General features: G+C 41.8%; 1 protein-coding gene across 6 annotated transcripts in view; it reads right to left on the reverse strand.

The window, feature by feature from the left end:
* Positions 1-16,804, reverse strand: part of LRGUK (leucine rich repeats and guanylate kinase domain containing) — a 50,580-nt gene that overhangs the window by 23,580 nt on the left and 10,196 nt on the right. For all 6 annotated transcript variants that reach the window (XM_040063307.2, XM_040063306.1, XM_040063308.1 and 3 more), the window contains exons 8-13: positions 15,415-15,495; positions 14,703-14,789; positions 12,758-12,864; positions 9,911-10,030; positions 5,978-6,074; positions 3,428-3,541 (exon numbers count right to left, since the gene is read on the reverse strand). In XM_040063307.2, coding sequence (XP_039919241.1) covers positions 3,428-3,541; positions 5,978-6,074; positions 9,911-10,030; positions 12,758-12,864; positions 14,703-14,789; positions 15,415-15,495 — 606 coding nt within the window. The remainder of the gene's footprint in view (positions 1-3,427; positions 3,542-5,977; positions 6,075-9,910; positions 10,031-12,757; positions 12,865-14,702; positions 14,790-15,414; positions 15,496-16,804) is intronic.

Below are 16,804 nucleotides of genomic sequence, written 5' to 3' on the forward strand. Positions count from 1 at the left end.
GAGTGAAAATCAGATTTTTAATCACCGGTTCCCCAAACAAAATTATCATCCTGTGATTCATGAAATTTGAAATCAGGTTTTGCCCAGGATGCTCAGCTCAGGATCCTGTGCTGTATTCTCCTGAATTTCTTTTTTATCTCTGTTGTTTTACTCGAGTGAAAATCAGATTTTTTTATCACCAGTTTCCCAAATAAAATTATCATCCTTGCTTTATGATATTTAAAATCAGTTTTTGACCAGGATGCTCAGCTCAGGATCCTGTGTTGAGCACTGCATTCTCCTGCATTTCTTTTTTATCTCTGTTGTTTTACTCAAGTGAAAAATCAGATCTTTGATCATCAGTTTCCCAAATAAAATGATCATCCTGTGCTTTATGATATTTAAAATCAGTTTTTGACCAGGATGCTCAGCTCAGGATACTGTGCTAGCACAGCACTGTCCTACATTTCTTTTTATCTCTGTTGTTTTACTCAAGTGAAAACCTGATTTTTTTTTCCTGATCACCAACTTCCTAAACAACGTTCTCACAATATAACTTATAAAATTTAAAATCAGTTTTTGCCCAGGATGCTCAGCTCAGATCCTGTGACAGCACAGCACTGTCCTACCTTTCTTTTTTATTTCTGTTGTTTTACTCAATGGAAAACCATTTTTCCCCCCCCTTTTTTTCTGATCACCGGTTCCCCAAACAAAATTATCATCCTGTGATTCATGAAATTTGAAATCAGGTTTTGCCCAGGATGCTCAGCTCAGGATCCTGTGCTGTATTCTCCTGAATTTCTTTTTTATCTCTGTTGTTTTACTCGAGTGAAAATCAGATTTTTTTATCACCAGTTTCCCAAATAAAATTATCATCCTTGCTTTTTTGATATTTAAAATCAGTTTTTGCCCAGGATGCTCAGCTCAGGATCCTGTGTTGAGCACTGCATTCTCCCGCATTTCTTTTTTATCTCTGTTGTTTTACTCAACTGAAAATCAGATTTTTGATCACCAGTTTCCCAAATAAAATTATCATCCTGTGATTCATGAAATTTGAAATCAGTATTTGACCAGGATGCTCAGCTCAGGATCCTGTGCTGTATTCTCCTGAATTTCTTTTTTATCTCTGTTGTTTTACTCGAGTGAAAATCAGATTTTTTTATCACCAGTTTCCCAAATAAAATTATCATCCTTGCTTTTTTGATATTTAAAATCAGTTTTTGCCCAGGATGCTCAGCTCAGGATCCTGTGTTGAGCACTGCATTCTCCTGCATTTCTTTTTTATCTCTGTTGTTTTACTCAACTGAAAATCAGATTTTTAATCACCAGTTTCCCAAATAAAATTATCATCCTGTGATTCATGAAATTTGAAATCAGTTTTTGACCAGGATGCTCAGCTCAGGATCCTGCGCTAGCACAGCACTGTCCTACATTTCTTTTTTATGTCTGTTGTTTTACTCAAGTGAAAACCATTTTTTTTTCTGATCACAAATTTCCTAAATAACATTATCATAATATAATTTATAAAATTTAAAATCAGTTTTTGCCCAGGATGCTCAGCTCAGATCCTGTGATAGCACAGCACTGTCCTACATTTCTTTTTTATCTCTGTTGTTTTACTCAAGTGAAAACCATTTTTTCCCCCTTTTTTTCTGATCACCGGTTTCCCAAATAAAATTATCATCCTGTAATTCATGAAATTTGAAATCAGTTTTTGACCAGGATGCTCAGCTCAGGATCCTGTGTTAAGCACGGCATTCTCCTGAATTTCTTTTTTATCTCTCTTGTTTTACTCAAGTGAAAATCTGATTTTTGATCACTGGTTTCCCCAATAAAATTATCATAATGTAATTTATAAAATTTTAAATCCGTTTTTGCCCAGGATGCTCAGCTCAGATCCTGTGCTAGCACTGCGCTCTCCTGAATTTCTTTTTTATCTCTTGTTTTACTCAAGTGAAAATCAGATTTTTGATCATCAGTTTCCTAAATAAAATTATCATCCTACAATTTACGAAATTTAAAATCAGTTTTTGACCAGGATGCTCAGCTCAGGATCCTGTGTTAAGCACTGCGGTCTCCTGAATTTCTTTTTTATCTCTGCTGTTTTACTCAACTGAAAATCAAATTTTTGATGACCAGTGTCCCAAATAAAATTATCACCCTGTGATTTATGATATTTAAAATCAGTTTTTGACCAGGATGCTCAGCTCAGGATACTGTGCTAGCACAGCACTGTCCTACATTTCTTTTTTATCTCTATTGGTTTACTCAACTGAAAATCAGATTTTTGATGACCAGCATCCCAAATAAAATTATCATAATGTAATTTATAAAATTTTAAATCAGTTTTTGACCAGGATGCTCAGCTCAGGATCCTGTGCTAGCACTGCATTCTCCTGCATTTCTTTTTTATCTCTTGTTTTACTCAACTGAAAATCAGATTTTTGATCACTAGTTTCCCAAATAAAATGATCATCCTGTGCTTTATGATATTTAAAATCAGTTTTTGCCCAGGATACTTAGCTCAGATCCTGTGATAGCACAGCACTGTCCTCCATTTCTTTATATCTCTGTTGTTTTACTCAACTGAAAATCAGTTTTTTGATCATATTTATATTTGTTTTACTCAGTGCCACATTCCAGGCACTCTGTGGAGCCTCTCACTTTGGAATCTCACCTACAGGGAGCTTATTTGGAAGGAATAATTTGAAAGGAAATTTGCGATGTCTTTCCTTTTTGTCACCTTACCTAGCTAATAAAGGCTGATACAAGGGAATGGGGAGTTTAATTAGAAAATTAACAAAAAGCTTCAGCTTTTGGGGTTCTGAGAAAGGGGTTTTGACACTTTGTTGGTGACTCGGTCTCCTTCTGTGGCCCAGCTTCAGAGCACCTGACAAACCTCTGCGAGGCGAAAACAACCCCTCAAAAGAAATTGCAATTTTTAATATTTCTGCCCCAAATATTGCCTCAAACCCTCTGTGGCTTCATCAGCAAAGGAGAAATAGGTTTTTATTTTTAGGGGTGATCTGCGCTGTAAGGTGGAGATGGGTGAGAAGCTCGTGGCTGGAAAGCTGAAGGTGCTGGAATGGGAAGTGCTGGTGAGGCTGAAAGTTGAAAAAATAGACCAGAAATTGAAAATTTATAAAAAAACTACAGCAGCAGAGGGATAAATCTGACTAAACCAAGGCTGGAAAAGCCCTCTAAGATCACTCCCCCAGCACTGCCAAAGCCACCACTGACCAACGTCCCCAAGTGCCACATCCTCGCGTTTCTTGGACGATTCCAGGGATGGGGGCTCCCCCACCGCCTGCTCCAATCCTTTATTACCCTTTCCAAGAAGGAATTTTCCCCGATGTCCAACCTGAGCCTCCCCCCGGCACAACTTGAGGCCGTTCCCTCTTGGCCTGGCCCAAAGCCCACGAGGAAATGGTCCCGTGGTGATGCTCACCTCGATTTCCAGGTGGATGCAGGCAGCCAGCCCCTCCCTGGCGATGGATTCCACCGTGTCTCTTCCCAGCCCGTAGCGGTGGCCGCTGTATTTGTAGGTTGCCAGAAATTTGCCCTGAAATATCAGAATGAGGGTAATGCCGAAGGAAATGTTCCAAGGGGAACAGCTGCCTCAGGTGAGTGAATCGCTTTGGATTTTCCCCCCTCCTCTCCCCAGAAAGTTTCTTCTTGTTTGAATCAGTGTTAATGAAGGCAATGAGAGCCCAAAATCAGCATTAATTAGGACATTGAGAGCCAAAGTCAGCATTAATGAGGGCAATGAGATCCTAAAATCAGTGTTAATGAGGGCACTGAGAGCCCCAAATCAGCATTAATGAGGGCAATGAGATCCCAAAATCATAGTTAATGAGGGCACTGAGAGCCCCAAGTCAGTGTTAATGAGGGCACTGAAAGTCCCAAATCAGTGTTAATGAGGGCACTGAAAGTCCCAAATCAGTGTCAATGAGAGCACTGGGAGCTCCAAATCAGCATTAATGAGGGCAATGAGGGCCCAAAATCAGCATTAATGAGGGCACCAAGAACCCAAATCAGCTTTAATGAGGTCATTGAGCGCCCAGAATCAGTGATCATGAGGGCACTGAGAGCCCCAAATCAACATTAATGAGGTCACTGAGAGCCCCAAATCAGCATTAATGAGGACAATGAGAGCCCAAAATCAGCATTAATGAGGACAATGAGAGCCCAAAATCAGCATTAATGAGGGCACCAAGAACCCAAATCAGCTTTAATGAGGGCATTGAGCGCCCAAAATCAGCGTTAATGAGGGCAATGAGGACCCAAAATCAGCATTAATGAGGGCACTGAGATCCTAAAATCAGTGTTAATGAGGGCACCGAAAGCCCCAAATCAGTGTTAATGAGGGCACTGAGATCCCAAAATCACTGTTAATGAGGGCACTGAGAGCCCCAAATCAGTGTTAATGAGGGCACTGAAAGCCCCAAATCAGTTTTAATGAGAGCACTGAGAGCTCCAAATCAGCATTAATGAGGGCAATGAGATCCTAAAATCAGCATTAATGAGGGCATTGAGGGCCCAAAATCAGTGTTAATGAGGGCACTGAGAGCCCCAAATCAGCATTAATGAGGGCATTGAGGGCCCAAAATCAGCATTAATGAGGGCACCAAGAACCCAAATCAGCATTAATGAGGTCATTGAGCGACCAGAATCAGTGATCATGAGGGCACTGAGAGCCCCAAATCAACATTAATGAGGTCACTGAGAGCCCCAAATCAGCATTAATGAGGACAATGAGGGCCCAAAATCAGCATTAATGAGGGCACCAAGAACCCAAATCAGCTTTAATGAGGGCAATGAGGACCCAAAATCAGCATTAATGAGGGCACTGAGATCCTAAAATCAGTGTTAATGAGGGCACTGAAAGCCCCAAATCAGTGTTAATGAGGGCACTGAGATCCCAAAATCACTGTTAACGAGGGCACTGAGAGCCCCAAATCAGTGTTAATGAGGGCATTGAGCGCCCAGAATCAGTGATCATGAGGGCACTGAGAGCCCAAAATCAGCATTAATGAGGGCCCTGTGAGCTGAAAATCAGCATTAATGAGGGCACTGAGAGCCCAAAATCAGTGTTAATGAGGGCACTGAGAGCCCAAAATCAGCAGAAAAGAAAAGCCCCTATATCTGGGCTTGTGCCTTCTCCATGGAGAATCAAATTCCAAAATCCTGAGGACAAAGCGCTGCCACCATTCCTGGGGTTATTCCTTCCCCCTGGAAAAGGAAAATCCAAAGCAAGGGGCTTCCTTCTGGTCATTATATATCAAACCACGTAGCCAAGCCATGGAAAAATGGGAGATTCCAAGGAAAAGGAGAAACCGCAGCACACCTGCAAGGAGAACGTGGGATTGGCTGAGGCATTTCAAAGTTCTGCAGCCCTGGAGCGATGGAAGAGGATTGTTTTGCGTTTTTAAAATTAAACTCCTTGAAAATTGCTATCATGAAGGGCCAGCTCGGTTGTGCCAGGCTCTGCTGGCTCCTCCTTTTGTAGAAATACGAATAATGGGCTCCGTTGTGGCTTTTCAAGGCGAAGTTTTGTTGCAAAAGAGGAGCTGGAGGGAGAAATCCTTCAGGGAAACCTCACTCCTTTAGGGGAGATTTGCTAAACTTCCAGGGGATTCCCTGCAGGGGTGCTGGAAAACCTTGAAGAAATAAAACCAATAAACCCCACACTATATCTGAGCCTGAAAATAAGTTTATTTCTACGTTATGCTATTATTTCAATATCCCCCACTGACCATTTTGCCAATTTCGTGGTTTCTATAAATTCATTTACGGGAGAAAAGGCAGCACAAATCTACAAGAAGTTTGGGGTTTCTGTCTCTGAACTTAAAAACACAACTGAGAGCGAATAAACATTCACAACCAGGCACAAACTTAATATATTAAAAAAAAAGAAAAAAAAATCAGACTTGGACAGAGAAGTTGAGTTTACCGTGGGAGCAGGAAAAAGCTACAAGGACAGGAGTCAGGTACTTACTGCTTTCTCCATTTCGTCAAATTCTCCTTGAGAAATGAAATAATAATCGAGTCTGTTCACTTCCCCAAAATAAGCTGTCCTGGTGGTGTGACAGGGCCTGGGAGATTTATGGGATAACAAAGAAATAACCTGTTTTCAATCCCAGCAGCAGCTCTGGAATAGCAGTGGGAAGAGGGAGGGAAAGCAGGGAAAACTACAAATCATTTTATTTTTAAGCAGCAAAGAAATACGAGAAACAGAAAGAGGAGCAAATCACACCCCTAAATTTGAAAGATTAACCCATAAATACAACCCCTCCAAAAAAAAAAGTTAAATGTCACGTGGTATTTTTGGCTATAAATCCCTCCCCGGCCCAGGATGGCCTGAGCTGGAGCTGTCACAGCAGCCTGGGACTGAGAAATGATGAATCCAATTTTTCCCCGCTTCTGTCAGCTTGGGGATGATATAAAGGCAAATCCTAAACGTGGAAAAGGAGCTGGGCTGAACGGTGAGGTTAAGAAAGTGCTCGGAAATCCAATTTTTAAACGTGTCCCTAATGGGGAAGGGGAGAAACAATCCTGAAACTGGGGAGAAAAGCGGGATAAAAGGCAGGGGAAGTAAAAACCTCATCTACCTCAGCTGCCCACCAGGGTGAAACACTAAAAACCTGCCAAAAATCCCCCCAAAACCCAGCTAATTAATGCAGGTAACAATTTGAGCGGGAAGTATTCAGTGGCTCTTCTTCTGTTTGAAAATCAGATTTTTCTCCTGTTTCTGTTTTGCCAATAAAGTGGGAGAAAAGGAAGGTAAGAAAACCTCAGCCACCAAGGTGAAACACTAAAAACCCGCTAAAAAAGCACCCCAAAACTCCCCCAAATCCCCCAAATCCCTCAAAACCCAGCTAATTAATGCAGGTAACGATTTGAGCCTGAACTATTCAGTGACTGTTCTTCTGTTTGAAAACCAGATTTGTTTTCTTGTTTCTGTTTTGCCAGTAAAGTGAGAAAAAAAGGCAGAGAAAGGAATTCCCAGCCATCCCATGAGGATAAACAGCTACCAAGGTGGAACACTAAGAACCCACTAAAAACCACCCCAAAACTCCCCCAAATCCCACTAAACCCCAGCTAATTAATGCAGGTAACAATTTGAGCGAGAAGTATTCACTGGCTCTTGTTCTGTTTGAAAATCAGATTTTTCTCCTTGTTTCTGTTTTGCCAATAAAGTGGGAGAAAAGGAAGGTAAGGAAACGTCAGCCACCAAGGTGAAACACTAAAAACCCGCTAAAAAAACACCCCAAAACTCCCCCAAATCCCCCAAATCCCTCAAAACCCAGCTAATTAATGCAGGTAACGATTTGAGCCTGCACTATTCAGTGACTGTTATTCTGTTTGAAAATCAGATTTTTCTCCTGTTTCTGCTCTGCCATTAAAGTGAGAAAAAAGACAGGGAAAGGCATTCCCTGCCATCCCATGAGGATAAACAGCTACCAAGGTGGAGCACTAAAAACCCACTAAAAACCACCCCAAAACTCCCAAAAATCCCACTAAACCCCAGCTAATTAATGCAGGTAACAATTTGAGCGAGAAGTATTCAGTGGCTCTCCTTCTGTTTGAAAATCAGATTTTTCTCCTATTTCTGCTTTGCCAATAAAGTGGGAAAAAAGGAAGGTAAGGAAACCTCAGCCACCAGGGTAAAACACTAAAAACTCACTAAAAAACCACCCCAAAACTCCCCCAAATCCCTCAAACCCCAGCTAATTAATGCAGGTAACAATTTGAGCGAGAAGTATTCAGTGGCTCTCCTTCTGTTTGAAAATCAGATTTTTCTCCTATTTCTGCTTTGCCAATAAAGTAGGAAAAAAGGAAGGTAAGGAAATGTCAGCCACCAGGGTGAAACACTAAAAACTCGCTAAAAAAACACCCCCAAACTCCCCCAAATCCCTCAAACCCCAGCTAATTAATGCAGGTAACAATTTGAGCGGAAAGTATTCAGTGGTTCTTCTGTTTGGAAATCAGATTTTTTTCTCCTCATTTCTGCTTTGCCATTAAAGTGAGAAAAAAGGCAGGGAAAGGAATTCCCAGCCATCCCATGAGGATAAACCTCACCTCCCTGAGATTCTCACCAGGATAAAACACTAAAAACTCCCCGAAAAAAACCCCAAAACCCAGCTAATTACAGCAGGTAACAATTTGAGCCTGAAGTATTCAGTGACTCTCTGTTTAAAAATCAGATTTTTCTCCTCGTTTCTGCCTTGCCATTCCTGCTCATCTATTCCAGGGAGCTGGGCTGGAAACCTTTGAGAAATTCAGTGTCAGCATCAGAGGGTGGCACTTTTTTCCCAAAAATACGAGAGCGGTAAGTCCCCACACAGCCTCTGTAAAATTCCCCGATTTTTTTTTTTTCCCGGGAAAACACAAACCACACCCAGCTCCAAAGGTCACCGCTGAGCACGAGCCAGATGGTTGGAGGGGCCAATTTCCCTCGATTTCCTGCAATTTTTTACACATTCCAGCCCCTTTTTAATTGCAGGGCCATGTTTACGTTCAGGCTGCCAGAGTATCTTGCATAAAATCCATTTTTAATGAGCGGAATGTTTGAAATTTCAAGCCATAAAATCGCTCAAATCTCCCCCGAATAATTAAAAATACAACTTGGCTTTTATGGTCGCAATTTTCTGCTCTGCTCAGGTTCTGTCTGTCCCTTTGTTTTGTTTTGTTTTGTTTTTTCCCCTCCTTCATGGATGTTGTAGGGGACAAAACAAACAATATGAAAATGCTCTTAAAAAACAAAAACGAAAACAAAAATAAAGAAAGAAACAGCCCCACGGAACGTTTGGGAAATTTCAATTGGCGTCGAGTTTGTTCGTCAGTTCCAAAATATGGGTTTAAAGAAAGGGGTGGGGGGGGGAAAGGAAATTTTTACGGATAAAAGAAAAAAAAAAAAGGAATAAAATAATAAAAGAAAAAAGAAATACCATAATAAAATTAAAAAGAAAATGAATGGATAAATCAGTGCTATAAAAAAACGGGGAATAAGCGAATGCAGAGAAGGTTTTTCAGGTTTTGGCTTTTTGGGGGGGTTTTTGGTCCTGTTTTTCTGTTTGTTTCTGGTTTTATGAACTTTTTTTTGGTGTTTTGGGTTTTGTTTATTGGTTTGTGTTTTGTTTTGTTTTAGTTGTGGTTTTTGTTTGGATTTTGGGGGGTTCTGGGGTCTTTTTTTTTTTGGTTTGTGAGAGGGTTTTTTGTTTTTTTTTCATTATTGTTTTCTTGGGGATTTTTTGGGTTTTTTGTTTTGGTCTGTGGGGGTTTCTTTTGCTTTTGGGTTTTTTCGGTTGTGTTTTTTTGGGTTTTTTTGGGGGGGGTGGTTTTTGGAGGTTTTTTTGGAAGTTTAGGGGATTTTTTTGTTTGTGGAGGGTTTTGTTTGTTTGTTTTTTGGTTGCGTTTTTTGTTTAATTTGGGTTTTATGGGGGAGTCTGGGTTTTAGGGTCTTTTTTTTTGCTTTGTGGTTTTTTTGTTTGTTTGTTTGCTTTTGTTGTTGTTTTGTTTTGTTGTGGGGTTTTTTTGAGTTTTTTGGGGGTTTTGGGCTTTTTTTCTGTTTTGATCTGTGGGGTTTTTAAACTTTTTGTTGTGGTTTTTTGTTTGTTCAGGGGTTTTTGTTGTTTTCCTTCTATTTTGGTTTGTGGGTTTTTAAAATTTCTTTGCTTGCTTGTTTTGCTTTCGTTTGTTTGCTGTTCACCTTTAAAAAGAATATGATAATTTAAATAGCTTTCCTCTCATTGATGACATCAGGCAGTCAAGCCTCGGGACGAGAAAAAAATCCAACAAAATCGTTTTTAACTCCTTTACAAAAATAAAAACACCACAAACCAAAACAGCAACAATTCCAAAGTTGATCCTTTGGTGTTTTTTTTTTTTTTTGGTTTTTTTTTTTTTAAGCTCAGAGAGCAGAACTTACCCAAATCTGAAGAAATTCTTGAATTCTCTGCAGATTTTGAGTGAAAGTTGCCTCTTCCCACCGGCCAGAGGGCCCAGTAACACCAGCATGGGGTAGGATTCATCAGCACCAGGCAAAGTGCTGCCAGAAAGGAAAACCAGAGGGCATTAAAGCACCTAAAAATCAAATTCCAGCAGCTTTTTATAAAGCCTTGTGGAGAGTTTTATCACCCCTTCAACCCGTCTCATGTTGTTCACAGCGCAGACAAAAATTGAGGTGTTACACCCAATAACGCCCCAATAAATCGTCACTCCACACAATCACGCTCAAAATCCAGATTCTCTTCAATAAATTCCCAATTCCCCACATCCTGAGATTCCTGGGATTTACAATTTCATCAGGAGAGCAGGGAAAACATTTCCAGAATCCTGCCCTTCATCACATCACAGCTCCTTGGTTCTCAGCACTAAAAGTTTGGGAGTTCCTACAGCTTGGAAGAAGATTCTGGAAATGTTTTGGGCTCATTATTCAACGTCCTTTGTCTTTGTGGGCACTGCTGTGAAAGATTAATACATTTTAAGGCCAAACCAGAGAATTCTGATGATCTAAATCATCCTCCCCTCATCGCACTTGGAATTCCCCAAATTGGTTCCTGTTTCAGGCTTGGAAAATGCAGAATTCCTCTGGCATCTTTCCTTCCACAAGGACGTGTTACACCCAATAACGCCCCAATAAATCATCACTCTACAAGATCATGCTCAAAATCCAGATTCTCTTCAATAAATTCCCAATTCCCCACGTCCCGAGATTCCTGGGATTTACAATTTCATCAGGAGAGCAGGGAGAACATTTCCAGAATCCTGCCCTTCATCACATCACAGCTCCTTGGTTCTCAGCACTAAAAGTTTGGGAGTTCCTACAGCTTGGAAGAAGATTCTGGAAATGTTTTGGGCTCATTATTCAACTTCCTTTGTCTTTGTGGGCACTGTTGTGAAAGATTAATAAATTTTAAGGCAAAACCAGAGAATTCTGATGTTCCAAATCACCCTCCCCTCATCCCACTTGGAATTCCCCAAATTGGTTCCTCTTTCCAGCCCAGTTCCTGGGCTTCCGTGAGATCATATTTGAATTTAAAACCTTCCAGTTGTGGAGAACTCTTGGTAAATTGTTCCAAATGATTAATTATTTTAATTTTCAAAAAAGAACCATGGTCCTTCTCTGAATGGGTTTCTCCTCAACAGCCAGGTACCAAAAAATCATCTGGCCCAACAGAATGGAGATTAAATTAAATTTCTGCTCCCCATGTAGCTGTTGTCACTCTGAGCAATGTTTTCAAACCTCACCTGCATCTCTAGGAGGGGAAAATACCCATAATATTTACTGGTGTGTTACAACATAATTACAGATAAAATCACAAATTGAGAGAGAGAGGGAAGGAAAGAATAGGAAATTCAATGTTTTGTGCCCGCAGGGCAGGCAAGAACAGAACTTTCTGCTCTGTTTTCAGGTTTTATTTGTGATAATAACGGTATCACTAACCCAGAATTAATTATGACCTGATGGAGAAAGAGAGACGCAAATGAACTCCCCCAATCTGGTCCCAAAAAAGCATTTTTTAGGGTGGAAAAGGCAATAATCATTAGGAAGATTTCATTAATGACTCTGGAGCGCTTCCCAGCTGAGCACGGGCCAGCGTTCAAGGCATCATTAACAATTTTTGGGGCAGTCCCACAAAGGCTGGGTGGATGTTTTTTGTGTTTGTGTGCACAGTTCCTCTGGCAGAAGGCAGGATTCCTTTTTTTTTTTCCCCATCAATCCAAAATCCACTAAGCAAATATTTAAACACAGCCCTGGGGGGGAGGGGGGGGGGAAATAAAAATCCATGCCTTTGGGGTTTTTTTGTGAGGAAAAATAAGCCAATTTTGTGTTTTTGCTTTAAGAAATCTCCATCCTTGCGAAAACAAATAAATCTTCGGGGTTTTGTTTTTAGGAGAATTCTCAGAGCTGTTGTCACTACTGGGAAGGCTCCTGTTTTTTGTGAAAATTCCCAGAAAAGAGTCACAATAAAAATACAAATTTCTGAGTTACTAACTCCCGGATTTTCTATCAGGTTACTCAGTTACGAATTAGTTCAGCACCAAAACAGAGTGTGGGGCATAAAGGTTGATCTCAGTGCCCACTGCAGCCAATATCATCATCATCATCATCATCATCAAACATCATATATTTATAGTGTATTCCATCAGAATTTTGGAAGAATTTTCCAAGAATGTCCTAACACAGCTGCAGAACAGCAAAAAAATTGCATTTATCAGAGGAGAAACGAGACTGGGAGAAGTCGCCTGGGAATGGAAAAAGAACATCCACCTGCCTCTCCCTTCCATACTTTTCATGGAATCATCTCCTCCTTCCAGTAAAACACGGAGATTTCCCCTTATGAACAAGAAATGCGCCCCAAAGCCCACAAATAAAATCATTTTATCCCAACAAGATGCCAGCAGCGGGGAGAGAAGGCGTCAGCAGAAGGGGAGGGAGAAGTTTTCCAGCTCTCTGCTGCCTCCAGGGATTTTTCCAGTGTCTTTGGGTAGGGAGAGGAATTTTGCATCTCTCGTTTGTGGTGCAAATGCCCATCTGCTCCAACAGATTGAGGAAAGGGAGTGGAGCCATGGACAATCTGTCTCAGGCTCTAGAGGTGAACGAAGAGCTTCGTTTCGTAATCAATTTCAACCAAATCGGATTCGCCTCCTTTCCAGGCTGCTGACAGAATCCTGCCGGAGTTCTCCTGGGGAAAATTGTCCCTCTGAACGTGACCAAAATTCTGCTTTTACTTGAGTGCCACCGTCAGGAGCAGCTGTGAAATGAACTCACCTGTCCAGGACTCTCTGGGGCTGCTTGCTGTTGTAGAAAACCTGACGCCTGTGATCTTCAGCAGCCACAACTTCTGGAGGAGGGTCCTCTTTATTCACGGCGGCGACCTGCTCCCAAAATTTAGGGCAAGGGGCAGAAAAGGAAGGGGGAGAAGTGATGAGATTGTTTCCAGCTGCAAAACGCTTGGCAGATCACTGGGAATAAGGATGGCTTTGTGTTCCTGAGGGAATTTTGTGCTGGGCTTGGCTTGGGATCCTGGGGATTTGAAGGAGGGTTTGAGGGATGTATGGAAGGCAGCCAGACACGGCTCACCGTCCTTAATGTATTCAACCTTTTCCTGGGAAGAAAACAGGATGCCACCTAGGACGCAAAAGCAGTTTTGCTGAGGTTTTAATTACCCATTAATTTGCATCCTCTCAGTGCCGGTGGAAGGTGCCAAACTCAAATCCTTGGGGACAGAAGCCACTCGTTTGTTACGGGATGGGCGTTAACAAAGTGAGCAAACTCCTGACAGTGCATTCCCGTCTTTCCTGGGAGGGGGAGCACTCAGACTCCAAGGATTCCCTCCATCCATCCTGTGGAAAGCTCTGCTGGCCACTAACGAGTTGGGTATTTTGGGGGTTATTAACACCACACACTCAGAAATGGGTTAAGAACGACTGAGGGCAATTCCAATGGGACACAAGACAGAAAATTTCCACAGTGAGAGCAACCAGCCTTTGGAATAATCAAGAGGAGGTTGGGTGGGACGTGGAACAAGCTGGGATGGTGGAAGGTGTCCCTGCCCGTGGCAGGGGTGGGACTGGATGGGCTTTGAGGTCCCTCCCAATACCCAAACCGTTCTGGATTCCGTGAGAATTTCCCCAGGGAAGGGGTGGATTCACCAATGCTGGTCACTTTTAGGATTTGGCTGCACAGGTGGTGCTGGGCCATTTTGTATTGGTTGTGCTTTTCCCAAGAAAGGTTGGACCAGGTAATCCGTGAGGTCTTTTCCAGCCTGGAACCCCACGGCTGTGTGGCAGCAGTGCCTAAATCTGCCAGCAGCGCGGGGAAATGGCAGGGGAAATATTCCCTACTCAGAACTCCACGTTCCCACTTTTAAGGGGGAAAGTAGGAAGAGGAAAACTCTAAATTTTAGCTAAATTTTAGCTTTGGTTTGGTGCTTTGCTCTGAATTAGTGGCTGGTAGCACAGTGCACATCAAAGGGATCCTGAAGGAAGTTCATTTCTTTTATTGCGAGACTATTCCACAGCGGGAATCAAATGTGGCGAGTTGGACAAGTAGGAATTCCACTTCCAAACGACACTCCTGATCTAACCCACACTCCTGTACATCCATTTTGTGTTAGCGAGACAGAGCTGGCGCCTCCAAATTCAGTTTGAATTCCTGAGGCTAGAGGAGGTATCCTAAAATAACGTGAGGAGAGGGCTTTGTGCAAAAACTTTTACCATTCAGAAGTGAAATGCTGGTCTAAACCAGTCACTCAGGCTGACTTTTACAGTCCACAGAGAAGGGGAAAAAAAATCATTAATATATTCAAAATTATATTGAGAGGAAAACGGGTTGGCACATAAGACAAACAACAAGACGAACATTTGGGTATTTGGGGTAAATTCCACTCTGGTCTCATCATCTGTATGTTGAGGATGGAGAGAGCCTGGCACTAAACAAGAACCCCAAAATTTATACAGGTGAAGGTGGGAGTGATGGATTTCCTGAAAGGATGGTTTTGAAAGGATAATTCCCTGAAATACAGCAACTCCAGCACGGCTTGGGCCCACACAGCAACCAAATTCCGGTTAAGGCACCAGAGCGGGGAAAGGTTTCTAATCCAAAAGAATTTCTGTCAGGCAGGATTTTGAGGGAGGAGGTTGGCTCCATCTTCAAGCCTGGATTTTATATTATTTATTTAGAAAACTCCCAGAATGAAATGATCCTCGCTTACCTTTTCTTCCACTGAAACCTTCTTGAGATCCAATTCTGTGACTTGGAGCAACATGAAAATCGCCGAGAGCCAATAACCTTCTTGTTCCTGAGGGAAAAAGTTTCCCTTTTGACAAAAATAGTTTAATTTCATCCAGCCAATATTGAATTCCAATCGGTTAAAATTAAATTTGCCTTAATACATGGCAAAATAAATGTTTTTTTTTTAACCCTGAAGGGTGTCAAGACGCTGCCCAAAACTGACCCTTCACAAGCTCAGCTGCTGCAGCAAGAGCTGAGTTGTTCAAAAGTTTGTAACCACAGTATTCAAAAGGCCAAGATGGGAATTTAAAAATGGAAAGGGATTTGGTCAGACTTTGCTTAGGAGAAGGACATCTCAGCAGGAAAAGCCTTTCAGATTATGGAAAACCAGGAACAGTCTATTTCGGGTACTCGTTCCTGCTAATTTCATTGTGTGCCACAACCGACCAGTCTCGTAAAAGCCAATCAAAACCTGGCAGTTGCAAGAAAAAAATTAAACTCTGAATATTTTTCTTCTTTCTGGCATTGGGAATGACAGTAAAATTCACACAAAATTTAGAAATCACAAGAGCCGGGATAGAATTGTCTTTGATCACTCAGGACAAATGACCTGTCCGCTTCTACAGACAGAAACCGGGGCTAAAAGGATTCAAACCATCATGTTTGCGTTCCCACTTTCGGTTCTCTCTTACCTGCAGAGGGTTTTTTAGAAGATTTAGTACCCTGAGGAGAGGCAGATCTTCAATCCATTTAAGCTCACTCAGCTCAGCCACCTGAGCAGGGACAGAAACAGAGCATAAATCAGCAGCAACACAATCCACGAGAGCTACGCAGGGAAAATGAAGCATTTTAATGCCTGTTCTTCAAATCTGGGCATAAAAAAAAAATCATTATAAATCACAAAAGGGGTTTACGCGTTAACTGCACTCAGTGAGGCACTTCCAGGCACAAAAGAGACAACTTGGCTGTTAGCTGGAGCAGAAGGATAATCCACACAGCAATTTCCAAGCACCTGCATTTTTCCAGTCCTTTCAAATGTCAAGCCCTAACACATTTGGCTTTTTATGTGCTGATGTGCTTAAGTTCTGCAGTTAAATTCGTGCTCTGGCTGTGTAGCTTGAAAAAAAAAAAAAAAAGCTTCTAAGAGTTTCTTTTCACTGAAGTTCAAGTTCATCCTACAGAACTTGGCTAAAAAAAAAAGGATCAGGATTTTTGTCCTTGGATGTGTCTAGAGGGGTAAATCGGTGTTCCAGGGGGTTCAGGCCACTTGGGGTCTCATCTGTGCACAGAGGAAAGCTGGGCACTCATTTATCAGGGTTAATCAAGGTTTGTGTGGCCCAAACAAACCTGGTTTTCCTTTGCTGCTGAAAGATGGAATCGGAGAATCATTGTGGAATGGGTTGGGTCAGAAGGAACCTTTAAACTCATCCCGTGCCCTGGGCTGGAGCACCTCCCACCGTCCCAGGCTGCTCCAACCTGGCCTTGGACACTCCCAGGGATCCTGGGGCAGCCACAGCTTCTCTGGGAATTCCAGCCCAGCCAGGAATTCCTTCCCCAAATCCAATCTAAATCTCTCCTCTTTTAGTGTAAAACCATTTTCCCCTGTCTGTATTTTTCCATGTGAAAAGCCTCCCTCCATCTCTTTCCCTTTTAAATCCTGAAAGCCCAAGTGAACCTAAAAGACTCCAGATTCTCCCTCATTTATACTCAATCCTTTTAAAAGTGTCTAAAAATATAAACCTCAACCACAGCCAACCCAATATTCACTTTGAGATAAGGACAACCCCACCCAGGACACTTTTGATGAAGTTAAATGTGATTTGAGTGGATTTCTTAAATAAACCCCAGAATTCCAGCCATCAGCAGTTGAAAATCACCGAATGTTTGCAAGGGACACACTTGTAGCTAAACCTGTCGTGCCTGTTTTTCAAAAAACCCAAGAATTTAAGATCATTCTGAGCGGTCGTGAGCTGAAGTAGCTCCACGTGATAATTAATTAAAACTTCCCTTTAAATTATTCTTCAGAAGGCAACGTTCAAAACAGGGTGACTCATTAAACAGTTTCAACGGCATCATTCAAAG

This window comes from Hirundo rustica, chromosome 4 (assembly GCF_015227805.2).
Source record: "Hirundo rustica isolate bHirRus1 chromosome 4, bHirRus1.pri.v3, whole genome shotgun sequence".
Taxonomy (NCBI): domain Eukaryota; kingdom Metazoa; phylum Chordata; class Aves; order Passeriformes; family Hirundinidae; genus Hirundo; species Hirundo rustica.